The 23,769-nt window shown below is 37.0% G+C and overlaps 2 protein-coding genes across 2 annotated transcripts in view; one reads left to right on the top strand and one right to left on the bottom strand.

Annotated features, from left to right (window-relative positions):
- Positions 1-123: 123 nt before the first annotated feature.
- LOC122404730 (NAD-dependent protein deacetylase sirtuin-1-like) lies at positions 124-10,373 on the top strand. The gene is made up of 10 exons (XM_043408956.1): positions 124-294; positions 1,002-1,134; positions 1,297-1,531; positions 1,624-1,839; positions 1,946-2,153; positions 3,763-3,921; positions 4,430-4,706; positions 4,894-5,741; positions 5,873-6,250; positions 6,326-10,373. The coding sequence occupies exons 1-10, from the start codon at positions 147-149 to the stop codon at positions 6,427-6,429; spliced, it is 2,706 nt and encodes a 901-aa protein (XP_043264891.1). The 5' UTR covers positions 124-146; the 3' UTR covers positions 6,430-10,373.
- Positions 10,374-10,575: 202 nt separating this feature from the next.
- The window catches only part of LOC122397350 (ankyrin repeat domain-containing protein 17-like), a 21,928-nt gene continuing 8,734 nt past the window's right edge, over positions 10,576-23,769 (bottom strand). The window contains exons 13-30 of the mRNA XM_043396475.1: positions 23,306-23,769; positions 22,849-23,193; positions 22,359-22,550; positions 21,903-22,268; positions 21,653-21,807; positions 21,133-21,308; positions 20,900-21,032; positions 19,863-20,605; positions 19,467-19,781; positions 19,159-19,353; positions 18,912-19,059; positions 18,610-18,817; positions 17,780-18,334; positions 17,277-17,629; positions 15,633-16,886; positions 14,470-14,661; positions 14,350-14,382; positions 10,576-12,741 (exon numbers count right to left, since the gene is read on the bottom strand). The exon at positions 23,306-23,769 is cut by the window's right edge and continues 7 nt beyond it. Coding sequence (XP_043252410.1) covers positions 12,718-12,741; positions 14,350-14,382; positions 14,470-14,661; positions 15,633-16,886; positions 17,277-17,629; positions 17,780-18,334; positions 18,610-18,817; positions 18,912-19,059; positions 19,159-19,353; positions 19,467-19,781; positions 19,863-20,605; positions 20,900-21,032; positions 21,133-21,308; positions 21,653-21,807; positions 21,903-22,268; positions 22,359-22,550; positions 22,849-23,193; positions 23,306-23,769 — 5,851 coding nt within the window. The 3' untranslated portion in view covers positions 10,576-12,717. The remainder of the gene's footprint in view (positions 12,742-14,349; positions 14,383-14,469; positions 14,662-15,632; positions 16,887-17,276; positions 17,630-17,779; positions 18,335-18,609; positions 18,818-18,911; positions 19,060-19,158; positions 19,354-19,466; positions 19,782-19,862; positions 20,606-20,899; positions 21,033-21,132; positions 21,309-21,652; positions 21,808-21,902; positions 22,269-22,358; positions 22,551-22,848; positions 23,194-23,305) is intronic.

Here is a 23,769-nt window from a genome sequence, read left to right as displayed (position 1 = left end):
CTCCTTTCCTGTTCTTGAAACTTTCATATCGTATCGATGTCATCTACTAACTCAAAAAGTGGAGGGGAAAAGAGCTTTAAAGACAAAAGCGACCTCTGTTGTTGCAACGGCCGTGCATCAAACTATGCGTTGCATTGCTGTCGAAAATGGCGTCGGGCTCGGAGCTGCCAGAATATTCGTCCCCAGCAAAACGACGAAAAGTCGACGGCAACGGTTACATCGGTACCAGCACCACGAAACCTGATTTCCAAGATTGTGAGACGTCGCATGATACTCGGAACGAAGATCTCGAAGGTATTTTAACAAAAATATGGTCAATTCATGAATGAAATTTGCAAGATTGCAAGATGGCGGTTAAGAAGGCGTCCACTCGCCTTCCGTGATCGTATCATTTGTTCGTAGTCGACGCGGAACTAGAGCCGCCATGACAGTTTCTATGTAAGTACGTCGTAAATTTCGTTTCGCGCGATTCATTTTTATTTCGATCAAGTTTATGGTTGCGACGTTATTGAAATTTGATTCGTGACACGTAATAAAATTATTCGTTAATTGATTACTATTGAAATGTTCTACCGATTTATTCTTATTCAAAAAGAATTGTCTAATTGAAAACTGGTATAATGAAAATAGAAAAACTATTGACAGCGCAATATGAAGTTGTGCGCTACGTTCAATGGACGCTCACAGATGGCACGATTTTCACTGCGTTAAGAGAGTAGGTGTTTTGACACGATTAATGTCGTCCCGCCACTTTTGAAAATTTGAAAATCGATGTCACGCAATGAGATTATTTTAGTATGCAATATTTACAAGACAAATATAGTTATCCGGATTACTTTTTCATTTAACAAAACTAAAAAAATGCTACAGATTATTTGGACGAAACGAAATTAATATATAAGCGTTGTTTTTTATTTTTCTTTTTATAATAATAAATAGCCGTTCGGCCTATTGTTATTTGCCGAACGAGAAATTTAAATGAATATCGAATGGTATTGCAGAAACATATGGAGGAGATAGCGGATTCAATGAATTGAGCGACGAATCCAAATCGACTTCAGTTTCTCCAGATGCTACAAACTTGACAACAACTCCATCTAGAATTGATTCCACCGGCGATGACACTGGTTGTCCGTAAGTTTTTCTTATCTTTTTTAATCTATTTCAATCATTTGTGCTGGTACCAAGTCATAAATATGTACGACTAAAGTGTACACAGTAATTGGAAGCAGGCTATATCTTGACATTATAAGTTTTGGCAGAGTCAAACAACATCATCGACACATACTGTTTCAGAATCGATATTGCAGATGAAAAAGACGAAGTGTCGTCAACAGTTTCAAATTTATCCGATTTATCTGGACTATCTGACTTTTCTGGCGAAGGAGAGGTCAATCATCAATGGAGAAATGCATCTTCATGGGTTCAAAAGCAAATGTTGATAGGTGCTGATCCTCGAGATCTCCTGCATCATCTCCTTATGGATTCTACTCAGATTCCAGAGCAGGTCGACGACTTGACTCTTTGGAAGGTGCGAGCGAACAAACTGTATTCATTTTATACCGTAATATATTTTTTGTTTCTTTGAATACTTATCAAGCGTTTTGTATATACATATTTCAGATTATAGTAAATGTGATGTCTGAACCACCGCGTCGTCAGAAGTTGAGGCATATAAATACTTTGTCGGATGTAGTCAGATTAATACGTAATAGTAAAAGAATTATAGTCTTAACCGGAGCGGGTGTAAGTGTCAGTTGTGGCATACCAGACTTCAGAAGTAGAGACGGTATCTACTCCAGACTGGCTCAGGATTTTCCAGATTTACCCGATCCACAGGTACAGCGAGTAAAACGTTTCAGTTTAATGTTTAAATTATCATTTATTTCCAAATCTCTTTTTAGATTGTTGGAAATAATTTTGATTCTCGTCTTCCTTCTTTCAGGCTATGTTCGATATTAATTACTTTGGTCAAGATCCAAGACCGTTTTATAAATTCGCGCGAGAAATTTATCCTGGACAGTTCAAACCCAGTCCTTGCCACAGGTTTATTAAAATGCTCGATAAACAGAAGAAGCTTCTAAGAAATTATTCGCAAAACATCGATACGCTTGAACAAGTAGCGGGCATTGAAAATGTGATCGAATGTCATGGTGAGTATACGCGTATAAAACGGATCTTATTCAAAATTTATGAAATCTTCCCCCCATAGCTTCTAATTCTGCATATTCGTAAATTTATACGATCATTGCCAATTTTTATTATCGATGATTTTTCTCCAAGTCCATAGATGGCGGGGCAAGAGTGGTGAAAGTACTACCCGACGAAACTAAAAATACACATGTCGTTTTAACGGTTAAAGATATTTTAATGAGATTTTCGTTAGGGATATTAAAAAAATCACTGCTTTCTAGATAATACTTGGTTTCTATAGGCCGTCGTTCGTTATTATACACGACTCGTAACAAAACAAAAGAAAAATTCATATCGATCGTTACAAAAAAAAAAAAATTACTTTCTGCCGGAATTGTAACTTTAAATTTACAAAGTCTGCAGGTCACGCAATCTATCATGAGAAAGATTGCAATAGACATTACAGCAAATGCTGACGAATGTATTAAATCATGTTGCCGTAATGGTGTGAAAACTGTGCTCGTGTACTTACTAGCTCTTTTGTGGGTATTTTGGATAACTGTACATCTGGAAAAATTTTTAATTACCTGTTTTCTTACACAAAATCCATTGCAGAAAATTTCAGACGAAGAAGATGTCTAGTAGAAATGCATGTAAGTACTATTATCCCATAAAGCGATAACCTGAAGATATTTATGGTTTCAGAACTATTAAATGCATGATTTATAAATCTCATAGGTACTGTAGTACAGTGGGTGAAACAAAGTCGCCAACTGTGTCATAAATCAAGACGTCTTCCGAAAAATAAAGGGTCTTGATCGCTGTTAGAGTTGGTGACTTTCTTCTAAATATGGCAAGAATCTGTTTAACCCATCGTATAAAATAAACTAATTAAGACTGGTTGTAATATTATTCTTATTCCGAGTCAACTTTATTATCGCGAGCGTAAAATACAGTGTGAATTAAACTCTATAACTCGTAAATAAAATATTTCATCATTGTCTGACTTGTGTCGTCCAAAACAGTATTGAACATGGTATAATTGAAATAAATTTTCATAAAAATGGAATATATTTGCTATAAAAATTAATATAAATTTCTTCTGGTTGGATGAATAAAAAAAAAACTAATATAAGTAATGTAAAGTAATGGTAATTTGTATAAATTAAATAGGGTAGTACATTAGAAAAAGATCACTTGTATAATTAGTAAATAAAAAAGAATGTTTAAGGCAAAAGTTTTAATTTCATGAGAGATATTACCCAGATGACCTGTTTAAAATACTTGATCATATTTTATATTATTCGACGGTAGTGATTTTTTTCGTGCAAGTATCATTAAAATATCTTGAATTGTTCCGGAAATGTTCGCGCACACGCGACCACACGCACGCACGCACACACACGCACACGCCTCTTCCCCTTTCGTTGCTCTTACTACTTATAGATTTAGAGGAAACTTTACAACGGGAATTGATAATAATTTCATCGATATGCAAATTTTGAAGTAAATTTATGAGGGTGAAGGTTCATCGATTCTGAATAAGGTTCTTTGTTTTTTTAATTTGGAACCGTATTCAAACTACAGACGTTCTATGTATCTGTTACACAAATCTGTTTTATGTTGAAGGCTCCTTTGCCACTGCATCGTGCACGAGGTGTAAATATCAAGTGAAAGCCGACGATATCAGGGAAGACATTTTCGCTCAAAGGATACCATTGTGTCCAAAATGCAGAGTTAACATTTTGCCACCTATATCGGAGATTAATCCTAATGAAAGTTACAGAGGTAATTATAAATATTATATTTGCGTACTGTTTGCTCATGCTGTGGTCATTTTATTATAGTTTTTTCAATAATATCTTGTCAATTTTTTATGCTATGGAACATTAGCTACCTAGTGATAGTTTTTGCTATTAGTCTTTCCTATAGCGCGTCGCGAGTCGGTGGCCATGTGAGAACATTATCTACTCTTTGCGGAATACGTCTTCGCTAAATGATGTTGCCATTTACTCTGATCTACGCATAAGTTGATACATCAATCGTAACTACGAGTAAAACCTTGGCTTGTTTATAAGCATATAAGGTAAACTTTTAAAAGTTGCATCATGTTACCCGTGCGTGCTGTTTAGCCAGATTTGCGGGGTATAGTTTACGACTCGCCGTTCAGACATTTGCAAAATTAATAGAACATGATGTGTTTGCGATCGAGTAAAACAGAAAGCGCAATCTGCTACGGCCAACGGCGAAACGTAGCTAAATAGAAGTTTTCATGGGGAATTTTTCTAATTTACAGATTTGGTGACGCAGGGCATAATGAAACCAGATATCGTTTTCTTTGGGGAAGGACTTCCGGATGCTTTTCACGATGCGATGTCAAAAGACAAAGATGACTGTGACCTTTTAATCGTGATCGGATCATCGTTGAAAGTCCGGCCGGTAGCATTAATTCCTTCCTCTATTCCGTCTCATGTTCCACAAATTCTAATTAATCGCGAATCGTTACCGCATCTAAAGTTTGACGTTGAACTGTTGGGAGATGGTGACATTGTTATAAATCAATTGTGTCAGTTGTAAGTAACAAGTTCTCCTATTTTTTATTATTTATTTACTTGTCTTATTTTTTTAATTAATTCCGTAAAAAATACCTAAATCAATTCTCTCTATGTATATCTATCAGACTGTCGTGTCCTATTCAGGAAAGCAGAAAGAATGAGATGTTACGTGGATTGTTACATTTCTATATTTAATTATTTACAGAATGGGGGACAACTATAAGGAAGTATGTTGGAACGACATGATTCTTAAAGAAGCAACGCAACTTCTACCGATACGTTATTTGTCGGATGATACTTGGGAGCAAAGTCAAGACACAACAACGAATACCGTGTTAACACGAGACAGTGTTGAAACTGATTTCAAACCACACGACTCGTGCTCTGTTGAAAGTCAAGACAGTCTTATGGTTAACAACGGTAGTGGTGTCCAACAACGCGCTGAGTGTATAAACGTGTGCATTTCACCCTACCGCAACGATCATCATGTTAATAATACAGATGAGAGGTTCAGTCTCTTGGGAGACAGTCCGAAGAGAAGATTGGGCGAGTCGAGTGCTGAAAGCAGTCCGAAAAGAATGAACTTTGGTAGCAGTTCTACATTAGACTTTAACTCATCCTCTTCGATAACCGAGACCTCCGATTGCTCGACCGATTACAAAATTCATGTTGTGTCGGTGGAATCTACCTCAAAAAACAATGGAAAAGTTTATAATTTAGAGGAGTGTCAAGTATTTCCAAGAATAATCGAATTTTCCTCGGAAAGTACGATTTTAGATTCTACGTTGAAATCGAATCGTTGTATGGAAAATACGGTAGTGTCCGACATGAGCGACGATCGTACAACAGTAGCCACCACTGGAATTGATAAAATTAATTTTAAACCAAGGCAAGCGTCTATCGATTCTGCGTTGGATTCTGGAATAGGAGATAGTTGTAACAGCGTCGATAGTCGAGAGGGGAAAAACGACAAAGACGAATTAAAAAATGGGAGACTAGAAAGACACTGTTGGCAGACTAAAGTACGAGAAAGCATTGCTACGAGATTGCCAGGTAAGTACAATATTTCTTTAATGCTTCTTCTTTAAAAATATATCATTTTTCTTTGGGGTTAAAAGTACCCAATACTTGTTATACGTATAATTACTTCTCATCGTTTTTTAATTGCAATTATTTCCCAACAGAAAACTCGTACTACCAACTAACACCTGGAAAGTATATTTTCCCTGGTGCAGAAATATATTCAGATCCCGAGGATTACGATCAATGTTCCCTTTCAATAAATTCTGAAAGTTCAGAGAGCGACAGCGATTCTTCGTCTGCGGTGGAAGAAGAAGAGGAAGAGGAGGAGGAGGAGGAGGAGGAGGAAGAGGAGGAGGAGGAGGAGGAGGAGGAGGAGGAGGAGGAGGAGGAGGAGGAGGAGGAGGAGGAGGAGGAGGAGGAGGAGGAGGAGGAGGAGGAGGAGGAGGAGGAGGAAGAAGAAGATGAGGAAGACGAGGACGACGAAGAGGAGGTTGAACAGCAAAGTGAAATAAATAAAAATGATAAGCTAGAAGAAACAAGTAGGTCTCAAAATAAAAACGTTTGTTGCTAAATTGAAAAAACGTGACTTTATTGTTAAATTAAAATACGTACAGGCCAGGGTAAGAAGTTGTTTCAAAGTACGAGCGTCAAAGCTGATACCAATATCGATGGCGAAGAGATTAAGTGGACAACAAGTAGTATTTACAGTGGTGTATAAGGTTAATGGAAAACTGCATTTAAGAAGTGACAACATTGATTTTTGTTACTCTGAATCCAAGTTGGAAGTTGGATGAAAGAAACGACAAATAGTTGGAAAAGAGTGCAATTCTTACCAGTTAACACGCGTGTAAACACGCCTCGCGCAAAGGTACGGATGTTTGCTTTCCCATAGGGCTTATGCTTTTTTAATGGGATCTGTTTATGAAGGAATAGAAGGAAGTTGTTAAACAATTTCTCGAGTAAGCAACGCGTTTTGTTACAAAGCACAAGACATTCAAACTTACTATGATTTTCTGTTTCGTAGCAACAGTAGAAGTAACGTTGATTTAAACTTTTTATCAAATTTAAAATATATCTTTAAGAAAGATGCTTCTAGATGTGAAAATGTGTCGTTGTAAACGAAGCAATAAGTTCTGTATCTTCTAATTTATACATTTTTAGAATGCACAAATTGAGTAGTATTTTCATCGATGTTATCGATTCGCGTAGTTGAATACAAGTACTTTCGAGATACGTATCGGTTGGTAGAAGCCCCGGCGAATAACGCGGAAACATTAAAATTCGTTCTGCTTCGTAAATCTACTTTACGAACTGTCGGGATGGTTTTAAGTAAACGTCTATTGATTTGAGAAATTGTTTCCCTGTGAAAGTGTCCAAAGAGTAATAATTTACCCAAAATTTGCAAGAATGCATTTCAAAAGAGATATTTGATATGTCTAGCAAATTAACGTTATTAAAAAAGAAGCATTCGTTATGAGATAGTGATGTAATATATCTTTAGCTTCGACAGGCTCGTAATGGATCGAATGCAATTAAAACCGAACCATGACTTCTATTCGCGTACCATATGATGGCCATCTTTTCGTTCATCTATTATTAGAAACTAATCTAGTGTTTTATGAACGAACATTTACATGAGACGACGGTGCCCTCCCTATTCGTTCGTTCATAATAAAGAAACAACGTTCAAAAAAACAAACAAAAAAACACAAAAAAAAATACAAAAAAAAAACAAAAATTAATTTTATCATAAATTGTAAATACTCTATCGGGAGAAGTAGATTAGTTATTCAGAATATCGTGCAATTGTAGAAAATCAAGAAATTTAGAAATATTAGTACTTTCGAAGAAAACGCATATAAATTGCGCAAAAAATCGAATACACAACAAAATGACGAATGTTCTCGCGGGTGTAATAAACGGTCGTGAAAAGTGATTTTTTCTCAATTCGGAATATTTTCCAGATTTGTTCGTCAATGCGCACGCGCATGTAATGTTGATTTTTTATAGAAAAGAAAAAATCAAGCATTTAACGAATCGTCCCGAAAGAAAGTAACGGTAAACGAGTTTAATATTTCTCTTGTAGTAGAAGGAAAATGTAAAAAAATGAAAAATTGCAAGATTAATTAGTATTGATTTCAATGCTATAGTACAACTTGTCCTGATCGTTGTCGCTCTTACTTGTACTACTATAACTAAATACTACAACTGTCGTTAGTCCTTTCACTGTTACATCTACTGCTACAAAATCACTTCTTACTTATTAATAATTATTTATGTTTTTGTAAATTATTGCCTAAGTTGGAAGGTAAAAGAGAATCCTAGATAATCGAGAATCATGTATTTTTAAGTAGTTTATTTGATAACGTAAGAAGAGATGAATAGAAAGTGTTAATTCTGTCACGATACTTGTTAAAAGTATATCGTTGCGTTCAGAGCAGCATTGAACGAACGAACGTAGATGTAAGTACGTACTACGACGATGTATACGTGTAAATCGTATTTTCAAGAATACGAGAACAGGTGCTTGCTCTGTGTATCAAAAAACGAATTCTTATTAGGAGTGAAATATTTCGATCACAGTGACAGATGTCGACGAAGATGAGAAACAATCTAGATGTAGTTTTAAGTTTTAGCAATAGATTTCAGTACCCCGGGGCAGAATTAGTCGCAATGGTTTCGCACTGAATGTTTTTTTTTTTAGATTCGGTTTCTTTTTATTGGAGCACGGGCGAATGTACAAAGCAATGTTGGATAGCTTGGCATTGCGTGTTATTTTTATATGAACGAGAGAAGGTAGAATAGTAAACGTAAACAGGATTAAACGCAAGAAACCAGGAAAATGCGACGATATATTCGAGAAATCGCGTGGCGAATATAACCCGCGATCACGCGTCTCGAAGCTTATTGTCGTGAATATTTCTAAGGAACGAAACGGTTGTGTGAAAATTTATTATAATTACTAGCATGATAATTATTTACTACACCTTGTGTGTAATGTCTGAAACGCGCGCGTCGACGCGACGTGTAGGTCCGTGCACATGTACATACCATATGTATGCATATGCATAAACGATAAACGTGAATAAATGGCGCAGCGAAACGAACGAGATTATCAGAGACCGCCACAGAATAACTAAACGTTTCTGATATGTGTATATAAACATACATACATACATACATACATACATACATATATATTTCCAATACATGGCATGAAGCTTTATTTTCTATTAGCAGGCCATGTAAAAGAAAAAGTAACGGAGGAACAATGAGAAAATTGAACTCGGTTAAAACGTCCTGAACGATTAAAGAGAGAGAAAGAACGATGAGGACTCGCTAGAGGCTTGAAGAGAATAAATAAAATCAGTAATTTGGTTCCTCGCGGATACAAGTCAGTTTTATAAGATTTAGAAAGTTTATCTTCTGCTATTGTACAAATGGCTTTATTTATCATTGTTTGCAAATCGATACGCAAGTGGTACGGATTAGAATTTATTTTTTAAAGCCTCCATTCTGTGTTTATTTATTTGAGGTCTATATAGATAACTAATAAATAGATAGATAGGTAAATAGATACATAGATAGATAGATAGATAGATAGATAGATAGATATGCGAATGAGAGAATAAAGGAATGAATGAACGAATATAAGATATGCATACTATACGTACATAGGTGTCGTATATTACACGCGTGTATGCATATGTGCAAATATCCGCGTGCCCAAATATACATATATACATATACATATATGAATACATGAATATAAAACTATGTACGTATATATATATATATATATATATATTTGAATGTATGTATACATGTAAAATGTATAAAAAGTTGGTTTTAATTGGCTTTTAAAAATTATTCAAAATATTTCTCTCTCTCTCTTTCTCTCTTTCTCTCTTTCTCGCTGTTGATCGACTAGACGCACGAAGAGAAGTTGCGTTATGTACATATTTTTTTGTCGAGTATACGATACTATTGGATTTATATTGCAAAATCTATTCTGAATTCTATTTAAGCATTTACTTATTTTCTCGGTTACTTAACAGATAGTATTAATTAAAAAGTGCTTTAAATTGTATTTGCTCCTTGTTTAGGTGGTGTTAAATTGATATACATATGTAGACATACAAGTTTTATAATAACGCTATTATTTTCTACAGCCAGTGCGTAGTTTATCGTGCGCACAGTCGATTCAGAGAGAAGCATTAACTTGCAAAGATTTGACAATCATGCCAACTTTTTTTCCACAGTACTGACTTTTTGTATAAATGCGTCACATGTAAATATTTATTACTTTTACTTGTATAATGAATCGTAAATTTCTATCGTTTCGGCTGAACAGTGAAGAACTTTCAATGTCCCGTTCTCCTCTTTTTTTCCTTTGCGCTTCAAGATAAACGCGTCTCTTTGCATATCGCTTAGGCGTCAACCAAAATACACGATTTAACGATTATCAGAACGGAAGATCTTTTCATCGTTTAGCCGACACGAAAGAACGAGGTGCAGAAGCTCTTAATTTTTTTTATAATTTGTTATTTAATGTAATGAATGTTATAAAAATGTTCTCTATTTCAGACGTTATAAGTTTTCTGTTTCTTTGGTATTATTAATGTGTAAGTTTATCTCCTAAATTAAACATTTTCTATGATAACAATCTTTTCGTAATACGTTTTTTCTTATCCCCTTACGGAATCCAAATATCGTTGTGACTTGCAATCATTTTACAATTTTCCTGTTACCCTGGTTCCAGAAAATAAACGTAATTTCAACGTTGAACATAGCAATGAAGAATCGCGTTCTTTGTCAAGCACCGATTAAGGAACATTAGAATAACAAATGCAACAATTGTGTTTATTTATTTATTCATTTATTTGCTTTATTGTTGTATGTCATATAATAGTTTTGTGTTGTATATCGGAATTATCATAAATCAAATTTGAAAATAGGCTTTAAATTATAACAACGTATCTTAGAGAATAATTGAAGCGCTCCCTGGAATAATAGATCAAAAGCTCTAGTACAATTTCCACGAGCTTCATCGAAACTTACGCGTAGGGGACCGTTTCAATTACAGTATCGTCGCTATGTGTATTGAACACTTGTTGAAATCCCCGCCAAGAAAGATTTTCAAATGTCCAATCGAAATGAACATTTCTTATGTATGTATATCGAGTGTTTATCTAGAATATTTAGTATATCGTACTAGTCCAGCCGAAACAGCAGGTGACGTTTTCTATTTACCTTCCATTTCCTATAATTACGTCTTGTGTAATAATAACCATAATATAATAATAAACATTATTACCACCACAGCAATAATAGTATTATAATAGCACTGTTGCTAGGGACGCACGGAGTTATATTTACGTGTCGGCGGCCCACTACCTGTTTAACAATGAACAATATTCATTGATTCGAATAGGATTCGGTATACATAATATTTAATGTATTATTAGTACAGCGCGTGTTAATTCGTGCCAACATTTTTCTTTTTCTATTCATTTTTGTTTTCACGCCCCTTCGTGTGTAAGATCATAATTGAATCATGTTCAAAGCCTGGTCGTGTTTATTTCATCCGAGTAGCATGTGCTCTCGTGTATAATAAGTGTTTCAAAACTTCTTTCCTCTTTCTATGCGTTTCTGTTTCCTCCCCCCACCCACCCCCACACCCCCACCCGCGCCGATAGCAAGGAGTATTTGCGTCTTTTGCGTTCGGTGAATTCGTGATTGCTCGCGTCGAAGACCGTGCGATAACCAACATGTTCGATATTTAAACGAAAGACGAAACAAGAAATAGGAGGACGCCAGAAGCGAGAAAGAGCAGTCGCGAAATTGTTGCGCGTCTCATTGGGCAGAAAGAGAATTTCATGCACGGTTGTCGCAATCGAGTTTTCACGAATCGTATACGACGTTTTTCCCCCATGTTCCAATGAATCATCGCCAACATAGAAAACGTCGACGATCTGCTTTAATTGATCTTGGAACTGGAGAGCTAGTACTCTCGCGACACGAAACGTAGAAATATTTTATGGGAGAGAAAACGATGCGCGGCAATGCGAAGGAGTTGGCGAGAGGTTTCCAAGGTCTCGACGTTTTCCCAAGTCCTTTTTCTTTTCCTTTTTTTTTGAAATCTCCTTTGACCCTCCGCCGTTCATCGATGCACAAAAGTTGTTCTTTCCGTTACGACGATCATATACATATTTTTATTTTTTTAGTTTATCATTACGTACTATTTAGATGACACAGCATGTATGTAACACTCGGGTGGTTACGATCGAAGCCTTTGTGTATCTATTTGCGTACGTAATTAAAACGAAGCTTTTTAATTCGATACATGAAATTCGAGGAGTAAAACCAAGGATGCAAGGTTCTAATTTGAGTGAACTACTACTAAGGGTGAAGCCAAAGCCGACGTAGTATCGTATGCGTATCTGAATTTATTATCACGAATGTCTATAGCAAATACCGTAAGATTTGAATTCTCGTAAATGGGGCAAATCGAACCGGCAACGATTAAGATAGGAAGAAGTCTGACACAAACTGTAGTCGTTTCGTAAGTCAAATATGATATCCGCCTACTTCGAGTTACAATCCTGTAGTACACAGAAGCAGCGTATGCCCGAAGGAAAATCGAAGATGAACAATAATGATTAAAATTTCTTTGTTTCGTTTCGGTTTCGCGGCCTCTGTTTTTCTCTTTTTTTTTTTTCTCTTTTTTTAACTCTTTTCGTGCCGTGTACCATAATTATTTCGATTGCATAATTATACTAGATAATAGCAATAAGTTGTAGTAAAGATTCACCGTCTTATCACCTAGCATGACAAATAATATCGTGTTTCAATGGATATAATTAGGGTAGTAATGTAATTTAAGTGCCTAGAAACAACGCTTCGTATTCCAGTTCCATCTATTCACTACTTTGAGTTTCAGGTTCTATTTCGTATCGCCCAGGTAAGGAAACGAAATTTGTTGCCTTCGCAAATTTCTTCCTTTTTAATGGGTCCATTTATTCCATGCCTGCAAATCAAATGGTTAAATACTTTGCGTGAATATTTTTCTGAATCAAGGGGCTAGTGGGGTTAGTGGGGTTAGTGGGGTTGGTGGGGCTAGTGGGGCTAGTGGGGCTAGTGGGGCTAGTGGGGCTAGTGGGGCTAGTGGGGCTTAGTGGGGCTGAAAGGAAGAAGACGAGGTGGCGGAAAGCAAAATATACAACATTTTTGGTAATTGTTTACCATGTTAACGACCTCACTGATTTCAGTAATTCTGAAATATATTTAAAGGGATAGATTCACGAGTGTTCGAGAGTGAAAAATAATAGCCGATCAAGCTTATTTTTCAATATATAATTATCTGAAATTAACTTGAGAATAAATTGTGAGGTAAAAGTACCAGTAATTGACCATGTACTATAATAGTTGACACTTCCAGAAAGAGGCTGAAAATAGTAGCCTCAACGGTCATATTCGTAATAGAATAGCATCATTGGGACTGCCGCGGTGGTATCTGCAATCGATACTATGTCACTGTTTCAGAACAATTACAATACAGTGGACAAAATTTCTATAAAGACACCATGATTTATTGCCAAAAGTTCACTTATTCTGTAAATATGTGTTAACAGCGTGCGAAAACCTTATAAAAACATTGCGCAGTATCATTACCACGAAACAGTGCAGTGTAAATAAACTTGCACATTTTTACTTTAGAAACAGAACAACACCATTAAAATGCTGACGATTTTAAAAAATTCTATTTGTTAATTATTTCTTAGCACTTCTTTAATATCATTATGAAATTTATTGTCATGTTTATTGAAAATAGTAATGGTCTTGTAGTAATTTCATCCACTATATACGCAGTAACAGTGGTTATAGCGAAACAAGTAATTATTTTAAATGTCAACAGTTTGTTAAAGAATATAGTATGTCTCATTGTCATATAAGAACAAAAGCTAACAAACATAGAAATGTCTTTCCTCTTATTGAGTTAAACTTTCTAAAGATTTCCTTAAAAATGCTTAATTATATCTTTAATCGTATCTATCGAACTTACTTTCTTGTTTTGAAAGTATTAATGTCGTTTACAGTTTTATTTGTTGAACTAAATTTTGTAATGCTTTCAATATCCTTTACTTTTTTTTACATCTTTCCTATAACAATGCACGAGATCAATTGTTAACTCAAAAAGAGGTCAAGTACTTGAATTTTCAATGTCAACAGGTGTGATTGATTATAACTACTGAAACACCTTAAGAGTTCCCGCAGAAAATTCAATATAAATATGTATCACACATCTAGTAAGTTCTAAACTTATAAGATGATAAAGGTACAGTTGGCACGTGGTTCTATAAATTTGGTGTGATCATTCCATAAGAACTAAAAAAGATATATAAGTTTTTGTGACATTATTCACTTAAATGGTCAACTAACTGGTACACTTACCTTAATTATATTTTATTTTATTTTCCTCTTATCTTCTAATGCCTATAATTTCAAAACTAGGTGTAGGCGATCTTTAATCATGGGTTGAGGATATTCAGTGACATTTTCCTTCCAACATACTTCAAGGTCATTGAAAGTGGTGAGGTCGTTAATATGGTAAATAATTACCAACTTTTCGACTAACCCAATAATCGGGCCAAACAGCGTAATGTAGACACTTTAAATATTTAAAAATGTAAAACAGATATAGATTCTGCATAAACACATCGTACGATTCCCTTCTTACTTTATGTGTACAACTTACCGGATGTTGTTTATCTTGTACACCATCTGGTATTCCCCATGCTGGTGGATCCATTTTGTTCTGTTCGTTTGGAGGGATTTCCGTTAACGTAGGCGTTCCAAATTGTCCTGGTAATAACGTTAATCCTGGCATTAGTGACAGAGCTGCAGCATTTCCATTCGGGAACGGCTGTTGTTGAGTATCCACGTGACCCTAAGGCGAACACAATTATCAATATATGTTTGAACATAGAAATAGATTCACAACAAGGAACACCTTTGGATTAGCGATTTCACAACTGAAATCCGTATGTATTGTGTTTCTCTAAATTGTTAAAATCGTCGAATTGTATTCGATGCCATTTACTATTTACAATACGTGCTGATGCATTTTTGGTAAACATATAAAAATCACATACAGCACCACACAAATATCATACGTACGATACTACAAATACAAGCGTGTGCACGTAATGGATAGTTTTATTAGAGTGTCTCAGAAAATATTACATATTTTAGACACTATGCTACCTGGCTATTTTTAAACCGCCTATTCAAACGTAGTACATGTATTAATACATCGTTAAGAAACTTTTTTTGTGCTCATTACGAAAATATTGTATTCATTTTGTTTATATTTAAAATAAGCTATAAAAAAATAAAAATTTCTATGTTTCTGCACCATTATTAGAAACAAAATTATAATTCTTCGTCTATATGTATAGTTTGGATTTTTCTCTGAGCGAGAAATGATTCAACATTGATGACAGCATGAAACGTGAATGCGTGTAATTTTTTGCATTGAAACAACAATCAATATATCGTAGGAAATGCAATTGCTTTCAAAAAGATGGCAGAAGCCATATAGATCATCGTGCTTTAAATCACGTTACGTTGCAATTATCACTTAAGGGTTTCGAATGCACAATATTTTTGGAACATCCTAACTCATCATTTACGCAATAGCTATTTGTTCACGAGTCTCGAATAAATTGTTATCCAGATGAAATTCTATTCTTATGTAGAAAAGATGTGCCCATCTCTGCTAGATAAGTTTTCAGCCTCGAATTTCTAGAAGTTGAAATCGACGTGAGAATCGACACGTTATAGATTTGTGATGTCAAGTAGAAATCTAGACGAGGAAATGTTGACAAAGTAGAAACTAATAAAGCGATAAGAATATACCTGAAAGGAGGATTCCATCATCTGATGGAGTTCTGCGTCAACGTTGGATATACGATTGTAAGCTGCGTTAGAGCGAAACACTTGATGCCTATCGATTCCTGGCGCCAAGCTCGCCCAAGATCCAACGAGCTTTTCATTGTTCAGCATCCAGTTGATAGAATCGGCATCGCCGCCGGGTCCCATGCCCGCCGTTGCGTAATTCTTCCACGCTCTCTCTGTACCAATTGGTCGCGGTACTTTGCGATCCTCTATTTTCAGCTGATTCATTTCTTGAGCTACCTGCGCCGGAGAAGACGGTGATATTGCCGGTGAACCACCATTCTCCAAGCTCGTGATCAAATCGATGCTTCCAGATTGTGCGGTTATATTCGCCAAATGGTTAGTGAAGCCTATCTGGCCCATCATCGGATCCTGATGAGGTGGATAATTATTGTGCGGCGGTGCAAACGGCCAACGCGTTTGTCCATTAGTAGAGATTCCAGTATTCGGTGTGGCTCGAGATGGTGCTTGATACTTTCCTAGGGGAAAGTTTCCGAGCATTGCTAAATTATTTGATTGAATCGCAGACGGAGGTGGTGGCGGTACCGTTGCAAACATATTCGGATGTATTCCGGCCGCTGAGCCAGCATTGAACATCGTCACCTGCGGTTTGCTATTCAAATGCAGCGAACTAGAGAAATCCGGTGCCCTGGGATTTAACCTCGACATACTGACGGTGGTATTTACAGAAGCAGACGGTGCCGCTATTGTTTGCGTGAAATTTTGCATATGAGGATGGAAAGGCAAAAGAGGGTGGCCCTGCCCTTCGTTCGGTACCATCTTCAGTAAACTCGAATTTACGTTTGCGTGCTCGTAACTGACATTGTTCGCCTTGAACAAACCCACATCCAACGTTGGTTGCGACGTCGAGGATATAACGTGGGGTTGATGCGTCGTAGTGTTACGCGACGTCAGCTCGCCTTGAAATACTGGTCTACTGAATTGCGCACCCATCGCTGCCCCCATTTCCATACTCTGCTGAGGCATTACTGGCCGCGCCACAGCCAAACTACCGGGTGGCTTGTTCGAAAGAGAATGGTCGTTATAATTTCCAGATGACTGAAACTGAGGCGGTTGAATGGGACTGTGCCCCGTGTTCGACGATGTGCTGCTTCCTATGCTGGTTGCAATGGTGTTTGTGCTATTATTCGATTTGCTTGAAACTGGAGAGCACATTGTTGTTCCTCGGTATCCGGGAGCTTTCGATGCGTCCACCTGTGTATGCAAACAGATAAAAAGTTTGATAAAACGAGGCTGATAAATAAACAGGTACAATAAGTCGTATTCGGATGGCATAGTTCTTCCGTGACACATTATTGCTTTGTACACAAGGTGAGAAAGCACTTTGTTATGCGTTCTACGAACAATTATTACATAGGATATTCATTTGAAAACTTTATATCTAAATATCTCAATCTAAGTTTCAAGGAGAAAATATAACTGTCCTGTTTACTTTTTATTTCTTCTTTTCTTTTCTTTGTTTGAAGGTTAACTTTATTATTTTTTTTTTTAATAAAAATCTATATTTCTATTTACAAATTCTTATTCTACAGGGAAAAAGAAGAAACCAAATCGCTGTATATTATAGATAGATTCGATACTAACCTGAGGAGGTACGCTGTCGATAAACTTGGATGACGATGAGCCCGACGTATTTACGGAAACTCCACCTCCAGCTACGGTCGCAAAGTTCATACCCTTTTGAGATTCGTTTTCTCGGCCACCCCACATCGACTGTTGGGTAACTTTCGTGAAAGTGTCATTGAACAAAGAATATTCGAGGGGCGTATTGTTCGTTTGCTGTTGCTGTTGCTGTTGGTGGTGGTGGTGTTGTTGTTGTTGTTGTTGCTGTTGATGTTGTTCTTGGATATTGGACGCAATAGGCGTCGAACTCCGTATTTGTTGTTGTTGCTGCTGCTGCTGTTGTTGTTGCTGTTGCTGCTGCTGTTGTTGTTGTTGTTGTTGTTGCTGCTGCTGCTGTTGTTGTTGTTGCTGTTGCTGTTGCTGTTGCTGTTGCTGCTGCTGCTGCTGCTGCTGCTGCTGTTGCTGCTGCTGCTGCTGCTGCTGCTGCTGCTGCTGCTGCTGCTGATGATGATGATGATGATGATGTTGTTGTTGTTGTTGCTGCAACTGTTGACACTGCGATACGATTGGCGGTGACGGACTGACTCGCACTGAATTCGAACAGGTTGAGGCGATGGAATTTTCAGGACAATACGCGATCGCAGTGCTTGCTGCTGGTGACATCGCGACATTCGAGCCGGGCGAATAAGTAGATTTTCCAGAGTAATGTGAGACCATAGTTGGCGGGGCAGATAAAGTAGGCAGTGGTCGGCAGTGTTTCGGCGATGTACTAACTATGGGCTGCTGAGACGAAGTCTGCTGAGCCGTTGCCGCCGCCGCAGCTGACACCACGGTGACAGTATTCGCTTGTAACGATTTCTGCTTATTTACCGTGGTATGAGTGGACTGCATCACGGTAGTGGATGTATGCGTGTTGGCAGTGATTTCGGATAATTTCGCTGCGAACGTTTGCGTGGTGCTTGTCGTCACGATTTTTGTTGCTCGTCCGGCGGTCATGATCGCGCTGGTATACGACATTGTCGTCTTCGTGTTCGATGACGATGCCATTTGGGCGGCTACAGCCTGCGCTCGTTTTTCGGCTACACACGTAGAAAAACAAGATTGCAAACAAGAAGAAACGTTGTGCTCGATTATTTGTAAAAAGTAATACAATATTTATGAAACATTTATATGGGCCTTATAAACTTTTCAGTCGATTATCATTACAAGTAAATAAGTTGCGTATAGATAGTCTAAAATGCCCTACCATATATCTGTTAAGAACATGCGTTTAAATGTTTTCTGCCGAATAAATATGAGATTCAAACTTGTAATTTTCGGTAATATTTATGGGGAAAATAAGGTAATGCATTACCTGCAGCAACGAGTCTAGGTGCCGTTGCACGTGGTAAAGGTGTTGGAAATGCTCCAGCAAGTTTAATGGTGGACGATGATCGAAGTGGAATCAATTGATTGACGGTAGAAACTCCCGATGGGTAACTAGATTTATTAATTTGCATACTATTGGAATTTGACGTTAGACTAGGTGGTTTACTTACAGGACCCAACTTTGCTTTACTCGACTAAAATCAAAACATAAATGAGGTTAAAAAACAAATTAATAATAAAAGTGTTTGAAAATCTTATTCACATCCAAGATACATTATTTGATCTTACGGCAATAGTAGAAACGGTCTTATCCCAAGAGGAAGTCGTGACAACTGTAAGTTTCGATTTCGGAAGCATTTGCAATATATCAACGTCTGGATCTTTAATGAGAGCTGCTATTAATGTATGAGCCTGTTTTGTTGCATCCGATGATCCTCTGAAAATAACAAGACAATGAAGGGACATGGTTAAAATATACTTTACGTATTCAGTTAGAAACTGTAGTTCGAAAGAATGAACATGATCGAGCACGTACTTGATAGTAATGATTCGTTCGCCTTGACATTTGCTTTGTTTTTCTACTTCGATATGCGCTCCTGTTGCGCCTCTGATAGCATTTATATTACTTCCACCTCTTCCAATTACCCGACTAATAGCATTCGGTGGAACAGAAACTTTCTTCGAACGGAATGGTGAATTCATAAATCTCCCCGAATCATCGGATTGCCCCCTGTTTCAGAACCATTTTTGTTTTTATATTTATTATCATTATTTCATAATTATTTAACCAATAATCGAACAATTATTTAAATTAATTTGTAAAGATAAAATCGGTTATCTTACTTTCGTACAACTTCCTTCCAGCCTTCCTCGCGCTTGCCACCTTGCTTGGGACTAGTGGTAGTGTTCGTCTTGATAGAAGTGTTCAATGTGTCTCCATCATATTGATTATTGTAAGATTTTTTGCCTTTGCCAGGCATGTACGTTTCATTTCCAGTTGCTTCAAAATCTTCTCTGTCGGCAGGATGTCTCGAAGACTCGAACACCAGTTGACCTTTTAATTTACGTTCACCGCAATTAACGGTCGAGGATCTGGCACTCATGGTAATAGAAGTTGTGGACACTGATACTCCGTTGGTGACGTTAGTTATGAGTCTTCTGAAAATAAAAATTATTGCAGAAACGTCGGTATTGCGATGAAATTTAATCGTAAAATTGATCGCGATTCATTCTACTCACTTCTCGGAAGTGTTGTTTTGAGACTTGGTCGGAGTGATGGAACTTTGAGACAAAGAAGAGCTTTGACCGATTACAGATTTCGGCGATCTTTGCGGGGATGTATCCTTCTCATTGTTAATAGGACTAGTAATTTTCTTTTTCTTCTTGTCTTTCTTTTTCTCTCTAGCTTTGACATCGTTGCTACTGCAGCTACCTTGGCTATTCGCATCGATTCCACTGTCGCCTTCTTCTCTGTCAGGGTCTTCCGGGCTTCTATTAACTGGCGATGGCATACTATCCATTCTTTCGCAATCATCGCCAGTTTCGTGTTCGCTATCGTCCGCCCTATCGCATTCTTCGTCGCCAGATTTCTTCCCGCTTTCCTCCTTGTCTTCGTAATTCCCTTCACTTTTCTTATATTCTTCGTGCAATTTCCGCTTCTCCTCCTTCTTCTCGAGTTTCTTTTTTTTCTTTCGTTCTCGTCTGCGAGCAGCCGCTGCTTTTTTCGATTCTTCTCGCGTTTTTTCCATATCGAGTTCTTCCAATAATATAGTCGCATTTTTGTTCGCTTTTGCTGCTTGAGTCTCTTTCGCAGCTCGAATAACTTTTACACACTCTTGGCATTTTTCTAGAAGTTCTTTGTCACTGACGGTTGCTATGTACCTTGTCATTTCTTGGTCACTAGGAAACTGAGTAACGTGATTTACCATCCACTTAACAACTTTAATGTGCCCCTTACGAAAAGCTGCCATTAAACAAGATACCTATAAAACATGGAAATATATATTTTGTTTGTCACATTCGAAGCAAGTACCATTGTATATGTAGTTTGAAAAAATCAAAGATCGAATTTATAAAATTGTACAAATTTCGTTTCTGTTCCATTTCATTATTAATTTTTTCTGTTGAAACTTTTTCTATGTTTATAAATATCTTTCTCTTATTTAGTGCCATAAAATATACTGACAAAAATTGAACATTAAAACCTGGAACATCCTGTATAACAAAGGCAATCAAAACTGACGTAATTAACTGAATTCGAACTGTCTCGTATGTACCTTGCGATTATCCTGCGAATCAATATCCGCGCCAGCGTGATACAATAAATCAACAACGTTCAAGTGCCCACCGTTTGCCGCTAACCATAATGGGCTATTTCCTTTTTTATTTTTCACCTCTACTTGGGTCCCTCTACACAATTTATAAAAAAATATATATATTTTATTACTGGATTCGAATTAAATGTATTAAAAATGTACAATTTTTAGTACATTAATAAAAACATTTCTACCTCGACAGTAATAATTCTACGAAACGGCAGTGTCCTTTATCAGCGGCGATGGTAAGGGCAGTATCGCGGGATGATGGAACAGGCGTAGCATTAACATCTGCCCCTTTGGTAAGCAAAACACGTCCAACTTCCACGTAACCTCCACTAGCTGCTTCCATCAATGGCGTTAATCCAGTCTAAGAAAAGTATTTACATGTACAACTCACACGTTTATTTATTTATTTATTTATTTACGTCATTTCAAAATGATTTCATTAATTTAATTAAAATTTCAATCACCAAAAATTATAAACTATGTACACGATTAATAGTAACAATCTGTTATTACTTTATATAAGTATATAACGTTTTGTTTAACAATTAATATATGTACTCTGGAAACTCTTCCTTCTGCTTGTATCCTCGTATTACATTATGTCTATACCTTATTTATTTATATTAACAAATAATGCTATACTTACATAAAGATAATAATTTATTTTAAAAGCTATTACTCTACGAAGAAATATTAAAACTATACCTTGGCACGATGTTCTACATTAGCTTTGCGGTCGAGAAGAAGGCTAACAACCTCGTGTCTTCCTTGAAAGCACGCCAACGTTAACGCTGTATTACGATTAGTCTCAATTTGAGCATTTATATCGCTGCCCATATCCAGTAACAGTTTTACCGCCGCTACAAGTTATCATTAATGAATATTCATTATGCTTAAACGTCTAACACACTGACAAGAGTAATTTTCTTTTAAAATATTTTTATAGTAGACATACCAACATGACCATTCATAGCGGCAAGCATGAGCGGAGAAATGCCTAATTTTGAGCCAGTTCGTGAGTTAATTTCAGCACCATGACCAAGGAGGAGCTTTATTATATTAACGTAACCACCGGATGCTGCGAGGCTCAAAGGTGTATAGTCGGAAACATTACGATGTTCCTTATTGGCACCCCGATTGAGCAGAAGCTCAACCACTTCGATTCTGCCACCGCTACATGCGAGAGACAGAGGTGTATCCTTAGTACGTTCAGACTGGGCCTCTATATCAGCCCCATGGTTTAAAAGAACCCCCACCACCTTCTGGTGTCCTGCCGTTGCTGCTAATATAAGTGGAGTGAACCCCTTTTTATCTCTATGTTCTGGAAAATTAAACATGTGTTAATAACTGTATCGTGTAAACATTACGGAAATTACGGTAATATCTCATAATGCTACTCGTAAAACGTTACCTATATCCGCACCGCGACTCAACAAAAGTTCAACAAGTTCATCGTGCCCACCAGCACATGCTAAAGTCAATGCTGTATCGTGATTACTGTCGGTTTCGGAATCAACATCCATACAAGAAAACGGTGCAGGCGGTACTTGGTTAGTTGTATAACCACCAACCGTTGGAACACCTGTTGTGTATTGACCAGCAACTAAAACAAAGTAGAAATTAAATAATTAACTAAAGCAACAAATTTGATTATCAACAAGTCGTATACTGATAAATATTTTTCAACGCGTCAACAACGTTAAGAACGAATTTTTTCACGCACATATAAAATTGTATTTTCTATTTTCTTCAAATTTATTGCAAACTAAGACTTTTTTCTTCTTTACTTCTTTGCCTTTCTCCTTTATATTAAGTATAATTAAAATGCGAACATGTTAATTCCAACTTGAGATTATTTGTCGAACGAATAATAAGATCAAATAATTTTAAGTCCCTCTCACCTGTAGTTGGATCTAAATGGTAATTTTGACTGGGAAAATTAGGTGCCTGCTGCTGCTGCTGGGTATTGGCAGTTTGTTGTTGCTGACATGATTGTTGCTGTTGAGACAAAAGTGGGTATCTTCCCTTTTTGCCTTTACCAGTCGTTGGTGCGGTATAAACTTGTTTTTTGTCCGAAGCAACTATAGTTGCAGCGGTCGTCGTTGCTGGTGCTTGAGTTTGAGTAGCTACTTGAACTTGATTAGTGCTACAGGTCGTTGATTGCACGTAACCGTTCGTTTCATGAGGTATGCTATCTATTATTCCTGTCGCTTCGGTTACAGTTGGTAAAGCTTGTGTAGGAAATGCTGTTTATAAAGAAAAAAAGAACAAAAAACAATCGTACACGTTTGTACCCAGAAAACTCAATATTTTAGAAGCTAACAGTAAACATTATCATATTATATTTACGATACTTACTTATCTGAGAAGATTGGAGTAACAGTTGTGGTTGAAAATGGCATCGAAGACCCTCGAGATATCCTTCTTGATACTCTTTTAAGTTCTTAAATGATTGATTTTGCAGAGACTGAGTACTGGTCAACTGTAAACCTGTCGTTATGTCTGCATGTATTTGAACACCCGCAGTGGTTACTTGAAGCGAAGGCAAGGTCGGTAACGAAACAGACGGTACCGACAAGACAGGATTGGTAAAATATTCTTGAGATGTATAAGGACTGGTCGTCTGTTGAACAATTTGTGTGGTTTGTAAATGTTGTTGTTGTTGTTGTTGCTGCTGCTGCTGCTGTTGTTGTTGCTGCTGCTGCTGTTGTTGTTGTTGTTGTTGTTGTTGTTGTAGCTGCTGTTGTTGTTGTTGTTGCTGCTGTGGATCCTTACTATTCGACACTTCTAATCTTTTTAATTCGAGCTTCTCTTGATCTTCC

Source organism: Colletes gigas, unplaced genomic scaffold (assembly GCF_013123115.1).
Source record: "Colletes gigas isolate AHSC1104 unplaced genomic scaffold, ASM1312311v1 Colletes_gigas_Sc00001, whole genome shotgun sequence".
NCBI lineage: Eukaryota > Metazoa > Arthropoda > Insecta > Hymenoptera > Colletidae > Colletes > Colletes gigas.
Note: the sequence above shows the minus strand (reverse complement) of the source record. Positions and strands in the feature narration are given on the sequence as shown.